Source organism: Zootoca vivipara, chromosome 12, assembly GCF_963506605.1.
Source record: "Zootoca vivipara chromosome 12, rZooViv1.1, whole genome shotgun sequence".
NCBI classification, from domain to species: Eukaryota; Metazoa; Chordata; class Lepidosauria; order Squamata; family Lacertidae; genus Zootoca; species Zootoca vivipara.
In genome coordinates, this window is record NC_083287.1 from 7,210,984 (window position 1) to 7,220,642 (window position 9,659).

At 39.0% G+C, this 9,659-nt stretch overlaps 1 protein-coding gene across 2 annotated transcripts in view; it reads left to right on the top strand.

Annotated features, from left to right (window-relative positions):
* DPY19L1 (dpy-19 like C-mannosyltransferase 1) overlaps nt 1-7,113 on the top strand; it is a 39,150-nt gene extending 32,037 nt beyond the window's left edge. For both annotated transcript variants that reach the window (XM_035129416.2, XM_035129419.2), the window contains 2 exons: nt 3,464-3,589; nt 4,957-7,113. In XM_035129416.2, coding sequence (XP_034985307.2) covers nt 3,464-3,589; nt 4,957-5,113 — 283 coding nt within the window. In that variant the 3' untranslated portion in view covers nt 5,114-7,113. The remainder of the gene's footprint in view (nt 1-3,463; nt 3,590-4,956) is intronic.
* Nucleotides 7,114-9,659: the final 2,546 nt, after the last annotated feature.

The window sequence follows — 9,659 nt, forward strand, 5'->3', positions numbered from 1 at the left end:
TATATCAACTTCCAAATCTAAACCAAACATTTCAAATATTGCAGTTCTTTTTAAAATACGCTTTAAATTTCTTCCAGTCTTCTTCCACCGACTCTTCTCCCTGGTCACGCAGTCTCCCGGTTAGCTCAGCCAGTTCCATAAAGTTAATCATCTTCATTTGCCAGTCCTCCACTGTTGGTAACTCATGTGTCTTTCAATTCTTAGCTATCAAGATTCCTGCTGCTGTTGTTGCATACAAAAAGAAAGTAACATCCTTTTTGGGAATTTCTTCCCTAACTATTCCAAGTAAAAATAATAATAATATAATAATAATAATAATTTATTATTTATACCCCACCCATCTGGCTGGGTTTCCCCAGCCACTCTGGGCGGTTTCCAGCAGAAAAATAAAACACAGTAATCTATTAAACATTAAAAGCCTCCCTGAACAGGGCTGCCTTTAGATGTCTTCTAAAAGTCTGGTAGTTGTTTTCCTCTTTGACATCTGTTGGGAGGGCGTTCCACAGGGCAGGCGCCACCACCGAGAAGGCCCTCTGCCTAGTTCCCTGCAACTTGGCTTCTCGCAACGAGGGAACCGCCAGAAGGCCCTTGGTGCTGGACCTCAGTGTCCGGGCAGAATGATGGAGGTGGAGACGCTTCTTCAGGTATACTGGACCGAGGCCATTTAGGGCTTTAAAGGTCAGCAATTTTGTTCGGAAACGTACTGGGAGCCAATGTAGATCTTTCAAGACCGGTGTTATGTGGTCTCGGCGGCTGCTCCCAGTCACCAGTCTAGCTGCCACATTCTGGATTAGTTGTAGTTTCCGAGTCACCTTCAAAGGTAGCCCCACGTAGAGCGCATTGCAGTAGTCCAAGCGGGAGATAACTAGAGCATGCACCACTCTGGCGAGACAGTCTACAGGCAGGTAGGATCTCAGCCTGCGTACCAGATGGAGCTGATAGACAGCAGCCCTGGACACAGAATTGACCTGCGCCTCCATGGACAGCTGTGAGTCCACAATGACTCCCAGGCTGCGCACCTGGTCCTTCAGGGGCACAGTTACCCCATTCAGAACCAGGGAATCCTCCACACCTGCCCGCCTCCTGTCCCCCACGAAAGGCTTTGGTTTTTTTTAACAAATGTGTTTTTCAACACTTCCTTCCACATTCTTACATTTCCAAAATTTATTGTCATGTGTATGATAGATCTTAGCTAATTTTACCGGCGTTAAATGCCAGCTATACATCATTTTCATCATATTTTCTCAACACATTACATGCTGTGAACTTAATATTCTTCTTCCACAACCATTCCCAATCCTCCATCATGATATTGTGCCCCACATCTTTTGCCCAATCAATCATTACAGATTTCACTTGTTCATCTTTCGTATGCCACTCCAACAATAAATTATACATTTTGGAGAGATTCTTTGTTTTAGACTCTAGCGATTCTATCTCCAATTTGGATTTTTTTGACTGAAAAACTAATTTTTTATCCATTTTAAACATTTCATTTACCTGATAATATTGTAACCAATCATTGACATTATTCTTCAACTGTTCATAAGGTTTTAATTTAAATTGATCTCCTTCTTCCACCAATATATCTCTATACTTTAACCATTTGGTTTCCATGTTTAATCTTTTATGGGCCTTAGCCTCCAATGGTAAAATCCACCTAGGTGTTCTCCTTTCTAACAAATCCTTGTATCTGCACCAAACATTATACAATGATTTACTAATTATATGACATTTAAAACCTTTTTGGACCTTTATCTTGTCACACCACAAATATGCATGCCAACCAAAAACATTATCACAACCTTCCAAATCTAAGATATCATTCTTTCAACCAGCAGAAGGCTGCTGCCTCAAAATAGAACTTCAGATCTGGCAGTGAGAAACCCCCTCTTTCTTTGGCATCCGTTAATAGTTTGTACTTAATTCTTGGTTTTCCCCCCTGCCAGATAAATTTTGATAACACCTTTTGCAATTCCTTGAAGCAACCCAAATTATCAATAATAGGCAAGACCTGAAATAAAAACAACATTTTTGGCAATACATTCATATTTACCGCTGATATTTGACCCATCAAAGATAACTTTAAATTTGTCCATATATCCAAGTCTCTCTTAATTTCATTCCATAATTTATCATAGTTATCTTTAAACAAATTCAGATTTTTGGCAGTCATACTTACTCCCAGGTATTTCACCTTTTTTACCAACGTCAAACCAGTGGCTTCCTGCAACTTATTTGTTTCTTCTGGTGTCAGATTCCCCCCCAACACTTTGGTTTTGGCTTTATTCAGTTTAAATCCTGCAACCTGTCCAAACTCCTGTACTATTTGCAGTGCTTTTACTGCACTGATCTCCGGTTCTTGTAAAGTTAATACCAAATCATCAGTAAAGGCTTTTAACTTATACTGTTTGGATCCCACTCCTATTCCTTTCACTTCCTCATCCTTCCTTATCATATTCAGTGAGACCTCTAGGACTGTAATAAAAAGTAGGGGGAGAGTGGGCACCCTTGCCTGGTTCCCTTCTCAATTCTAATTTCCTCTGAAACCATATTGTTCACAATAATTTTGGCTTTCTGCTCAGAATAAATTGCATTTATACCATTAATAAAACCTTGCCCAACCTCCATATTTTCCAAATTTATTTTCATAAAACTCCAGGACACATTATCAAAGGCCTTCTCTGCATCTATAAAAATCAACATTGCTTTGGTATTCTTTCTTTCTTCTAACTTCTCTAACACATCAATTATATTTCTGATATTATCTTTCATATGTCTAGCAGGTAAGAAACCTGCTTGATCATGATGTATTTGATCATTCAAAACCTTCTTCAATCTTGAGGCCTTAATACTTGCAAAGATTTTCTAATCCACATTTAAAAGCGAGATTGGGTGATAATTCTTCATCTGAGCTCTGTCCACGTCAGGTTTAGGAATCAGGGTGATATACTCTTCTCTCCAGGTCTCGGGTGCCTTGTTGTCCCCCCCTTCTGCCACAGGAGGAGTTAACCCTTTGCTGTTCCCTGTCTCTTGCCTCTTGATAAAAAAGAAAACTCATGGTAAGTGAGGCTTTTCACTTCCTGTTCTGACACTTCAGGAAGTAACCACCTGCCATTTGGGGTTAGGATTTGTGCTCCAGACATTACTTCATATTTGTTTCTAGTTTTCTGGCAAATGTTAACTAAATCAGGTATTAGATACCAGTATGCTTTTTCCATTTCCTTCAGTCCTTATCTTACTAATGTTGTTTATCCTCCTGTGTATTTTACCATAAATATATATGTCAGACATCTCATGAAGTATGTTATTAGCTATATTTTAAAAATACACCAGAGTAAATTAGCTCTCTGCACGATACCACAAACATTCTTACTTCAGTGATGAGCTGTGTATTGTTTGCTCAAGTTATTTATTTTTTTCTTGGTTGGTTGTTATATTTGTAGCTTTCTCTTCCTCCTAGGGCAAGAACAAAAACAGTTTATTCCATGTATAGCCGAAAACCAGCAAAAGAAGTTAAAAGGGAATTGCTGAAGTTGGGAGTAAATTACTACATTTTAGAAGATTCTTGGTGCCTGAGGAGATCTAAGTAAGTAAACAGTATGCAAGTTTACCTTGATCATTTCCTACCAGTGATCAAGGGGTTTGAGTGCTTTTTCTGCACCAGCTGGTTAGGAGAAAGTGCAGGTGAAGAACTTTGGGACTTTTACGTGACGTCTTGTCATGCTGAGGTGGTTTGGGAATTTGGCCACTCACCTTCTATAAACCCTGAGACATTGGGTCAACTCTTACTGGTGGTGTACACCTTTAGTTTTTGGAATTTGGGCAGTTGGTGCTAATGGTTGAAAGCGATCTTCAAGGCAATCCGTAAAAATAGAATTTTGCTTTTGTAGCCGCTGTGTCAGATACAATATGATATTATGCTTTTTGTTGCTTCTTATGTTCTGAATATTAATAAGATCTACTTGGATCTCTAAGGATTTTCTTAAGTTTGTATGTGCATCATTCTGGAACTTTGGAACCTGAGTTTTTGATGACCCTTAGTAAGGATTGGTCATTGAAATTAAATGGGTTTTTACATCAGGGGCAGCCAATGTGGCCATGCCTGTCCCCTCCCCCTGGTTTTGCTGCTGTCTTCCCTGACTTTTGCTGACTAGGGCTAATGGGGATGGAAGTCCAAAACACATTGAGGGCACTACATTGGCTCCCCGTGTCTTGGATAGAGCTGTGTGTGATTTACATCCTCTTCCTCATCACTCGAGTCATTTTATATTGAGACTGCTGACAGATTCTGAATGAACGTACTTGAGCAGCACTGTCATTGTAAAGCAGGCATCCCCAAACTGCGGCCCTCCAGATGTTTTGGTCTACAACTCCCATGATCCCTAGCTAACAGGACCAGTGGTCAGGGATGATGGGAATTGTAGTCCAAAACATCTGGAGGGCTGAAGTTTGGGGATGCCTGTTGTAAAGTTTCTTGGCGAGGATGTCAATTTTCATAGTATTTTACTCTAGATTCCACTGCATTGTTTAAATGTTGGTGTGGATTTTAATAGCATGGATGCTAAGAAAGGTTGTGGAATAAAAGTTTCCTATCACCCCCTCCCCCCAGCAGGCATCTGCACACTTAATAAAGCATCTCCTGATAGTCGGGACCCTGCCTAGTGTGAAATGGTGTCCAATTTTGGCCTAGATCCTAAATTGACTATTCCCAGGAATGAAAGTTTTCTAGCTGCATCCCACATTGTTCAGGTGGGGCCCTAACCCTTAGGAGAGGGTTTGGAGGAGGGATAGTGGGGTCTTAGGATTAAAGTGATTTAGTAAGTAAAAAAGTGACATGGGGGAAAGTATCAGCTTTGTTGTCAGTAAAATAATTACACTTGATCAGTGTTGTTCTTCCGCCGTTCACCCAAATGATGTGTTTCCTGTTTGCTGACAGTTTTAAATACTTTTTAGGCCTGGCTGCAGCATGCCAGAAATCTGGGATATAGAAGATACTGCCAATGTTGGAAAAGTTCCTTTATGCACCCTCATGAGCATGGATTCCAGGCCATACTTCAGAACAGTGTTCAACAACAATATATACAAAGTATTAGAAGTTACCCGGGAATGACTCTTCAGTGCAACACATTTTCTGACAGTATATGTATTTTTAAACTGGCAACTAAGTAAAAGAGAGCTCTCAATTCAGAGTCCATTAAAACCAACAGGACTTTTGACATTCATTTTAATGGATTGCACCATTAGACATAGGCTGCGTTCCAGAGAATTCTATGCTCAGGAAGTTCCTTTGTCAGTTGTAGCAACCAAAGCTTTGTGCCTACATAGGCTCTATCCCTTTTTCATATTTAAAATCGTGTAGCTGCATATAGGGCTACTTCATTGGATCAGCCTTAAATGGGTGAGTCCAATTATATTTATTTGGAAGTACATTCCATTGATGTAAATGATAACGGCTTCTGAATAAATATGTTCAGAATTGGAAGTGCTAGGGTGCCAGGAGTATAGTATACTGCAGGGAATACTAGACTTTTTACAATGAGGACATTTTTAAAATATTCTCAGTCGTAGACTTGGGTCAGTTCTTTAAAATTTGCTATGCAAATGTTTATGTGTTCAAACATTTTTAAATAAATACTGATCCAAAGCGAGTGAGCAAAAATGGCTATGGAAAAGTTTCAAAATCAGTGAAATTGCAGAGGCGGGTGATCTTTGCTAGTATAGTCAGTGCATCTTTCAACCCAGAATAGCTAGGAAGGTGCAGAATTCCATACACAGTTGTCACATTATATTGCTAACCCCATTCCCCCAGCATGCATCTCATATTGCACCTTTAATGAATATGTATATTTTTTGTGAAGGAATGGGATAGTTTCCACTATCTCATTTATGTGCAAGTGGCTGTTTTTATGAAAACGGATGAAAAATCTCCAATGTTTTAGGTCATTTTAGAGCTAGGTAATATATTTTAAGTTTTTGTTCTACATGGAAATTATTCTGAATAACTTTGAATTTCATACTTTAGGTGGCAAATGTGTACAATCCACAATCTTCAGCCTTCTTTTTAAAGTAGTTGCTAAATCAGACCAATGAAACTAATTTTAGTAAGCAGTATTTTTGCTACCAGCTGTTGAAATGGTTTATCACCAAAGTAGACAAAACTTAACAAATCTTGCACATATGAAATATTAACAAGGAAAAAGTCTTCAGGTTTTAGAAAAATCTTTTTATGCTTTGGCCTTAATTTAGTAATAGAACATATTTTGCCTACCTTGTAGAAAGAGAGTCTAAATGGATAGTAAATAACATTCCCTGATAAACAAAATGTAACCACTAGAGCAATGTAAAATAAATGGAAATAAACTCATTTCAATTTTTTTTTGTGGCTCTTTTATACACCTTAGAATAGTTAATTTATGTAAAAGTAAAACCAATAGTTTTGCAACTATTAAAATACTGTTGTAGTTTAACAGTATTTTTTTGCCTTTTAAAAGAAAACAAAAACTGCCATGTATTTTGATTTCTGCTTTCAGTGAGATTCTGATGATGATGCACCGCTCAACTTCAGGCAGGAATTTACTTTTTTATTGGTAGAGCAAGATTGTTATGCGAGAGGTGGGGGAACACTCAGCCAAAAAGGCAATGTGAATTCTGTTTATGCAACAGCTACTAAAAAACATTGCAAATCATCTAGATAAGGAACCATCTGGAAAACTGTTTATTCAGCACTCTGTTGAATTTTAACTTCTGTACTGCAGTTACAGCTTTGTCTGTGACCTAACTTTGGTAAATTCTGCAGCAAGAAGCATAATTTATTACATAGACTATTAAATTGGATTTCAAAATAGTGATATAAGAGGGATTAGCCATATTTTGGTTGTGTGCCAAATTGTTTAAAGTGAAGAGATCTAAAGAAAGAGTTTTAATTGAAATTTTTAAAAACCCATTTTGTTTCCTATTTGCTAAGACAACCACTAATGAGGATTGGGCTGTGGAAAATTAACATTCAAGAAGATGTCTTTTGTAATTATATTACAGCACAAAAATACTGTATTTTTATGCATTTTATGCCAATTGTTGATGTTCGTGGTTAAAATAAAAGCTTTGTTCATATTTGTGCTTCTGTGAATAATTTCTGGAAAACTTTATTGTTGGAACTTTTGGTCAGCAAGTAGCCTTAAGTTTTGGTCAGTTAGCTTTAAGTTTTTAGCCATCAATTTATAAATAAAATATCCATAAATAAATATTCAATACCGTATTATAAGAATGTTATTGGGTGTAACAAGGCCGTGTCTTGGAAGGTGACTACCACATATTAAACTAGAAGTGACAGGACCCTTGTTGCATTTTCAACAGAAGTCCCGCCTTTTGATATGAAGTAGTATAAAGTTTATATTGCTTTTTTTAAGGGTTTTGTGTTTTGGTACCCCAAAACTGATGGAAGAGGTTTTGAGTCTCTCCAATGAATGGTGTGATTCTAAGAGCACCCTGACAATGGAAAAATTTGTTTGGGGAGTGTCAGCCCCCCCCTTTATCCCTGATGCTAAGACAGATGTTTTGAGTCAGAAGGAATATGTTTGGACACACAATTTAAAAAAGGTTTTTTGTGGGTTCTTCCAGCTTCAAAATGGAATTAACCAATGAGAATACCAGCATATTGCTGGCTCAAGCCAGCAGCCATTTCCTGCCCCTTCTCAATACTACATTTTATTTCCTCCAAGCCAGCGAGAACAGCCTTACAGTTGGTTTTCTGGCAACAAAGGAGACTGGCTATGCTATACTTGGCTTGATGTGATGGTAGGGACAGAATGGGTGGGTTGAGAGCAGGGGCAAAGGTGATATCTTGAATTAGCATGCCATTTGCTGACATGCTAACCTATTCAGTTCCACCATGAAGCTCAGTTCCCTTGCAGCACAGCTAAAGAACACCATGTGAATCTCATAATGTTCATGTACCATCATCCCAACATTCACTCACCTCAAACTGACTGTGTTTAAAATCTGGGGCTGAAGAAAATGTCAATCAGTCCATGCAAACATGGTCTGCACTGCTAAATTGATGAAGCTTGGCTACTGAAGGAATTTGCAATACTTGTAGTATAATATCAAATTATAGCCAATCAAGTATTTAAGGAGGCAAACATACCGGTGAAGCATAATAACCCATCTGGTGGAACGCTTGACACCTGATCTTCTTAGAGCAATACAAAAGATCTAACATAGTTCTTCTGTTACTCAATATGATTGTATAGACTTTCCTAAAGAAATGATTAATTTTCCACTGTGGGTTTCCAAACTATGGCCTGTGAGCTTCATTCAGGTGGCCTGTGGTTTGCCTGCATCAAATATTCACATTGATTTTTAACTGCAATTTTCTTGTGTCTTTTAATTCTTTTACTGTATTTTAGTGCATTGCAATTTTGAATTCCAGGGAAAACTACAATTGAAAACCACCCAGCATCCAGCACAGTGCATCACAACAGGCATGAAAATCATTATGAGCTCTCCCAAGACCCCAAGCAATTCTCAAATGGTCCGTGGGCAGGGGGGTGGCAGGAGTTGGAGAGCCACTGTTTGCCAGCAAAGTTTTAAATGCAAATCAAATAAGTTTCACCACATTCTTGGACTTGGCGGAGTGGAGACTCACAGTTTCCCTTATTGTAGGGCTCTTCAAGACACAGCCCAGCCTACGTGCTGTTCTCTCTCGCTTGGAAGGACACTTTCAGCCATGTTTGTGACAGCACTTAAACTTACAATGGCTTAAGCTAACATTGATCAATATGTTGAAACTGCGGGTGCGTAAGTGAATCAACCCCATTTTTGCTCTCAATACCGCAAGTGATTCTCGACAAAAACGGCCACAAACACTGACCTTTAAGCAATAATTGGTGCAACATGAAATTCCTTTGAGTGAGCAGTTATGCCAGAAATGGAGACTTCCTTTCATACTACTGGGAGAGAGGGTCACAGGGCAGGTTATCCTTTAAAAGACATATTGGAGCAGCACAATGTGCTCCGCCGTTGAGCAGAGAACTAATGGGAACTCTCTCAAGTATGTTTTGATTGCACAGATGTATCATAGTATCTGCCAAATACAGCAAAAGTATTAACTCCCGTTCCTGCTGAAGATAATTACTATACATTCCAAAGGTGTTTTTTTATTATAAAAATAAAATAAAAATGACGATGAATGTCACATGTTTTTCTAGTGAATTTCAGCTTGGGAAAAACCTGGGAGGTGGGGACCAAGCAGGATTGGAGCTTCACTCAGCTCGGGGGATTCCTGGGTTAGACAGACCAATTGTCTGGCTGAATATAAGGCTATGATTCTTACATTGCAGCAGGTTGGATTAGATTACCCTTGGGCAGGGGTCAGCAAACATTTTCAGCAGGGGGGCGGTCCACTAACTCTCAAACCTTGTGGGGGGCCGGACTATATTTTTTTGGGGGGGGGGAGGATGAACAAATTCCTTTGCCCCACAAATAACCCAGAGATGCATTTTAAATAAAAGGACACATTCTACTCATGTAAAAACACACTGATTTCCAGACCATCTGCAGGCTGGATTGAGAAGGTGATTGGGCCGAATCTGGCCCCCAGGCCTATCCATGCCCTTGGGGATACCTCCCAACTCAACAATCTTATGATTCTACGACTG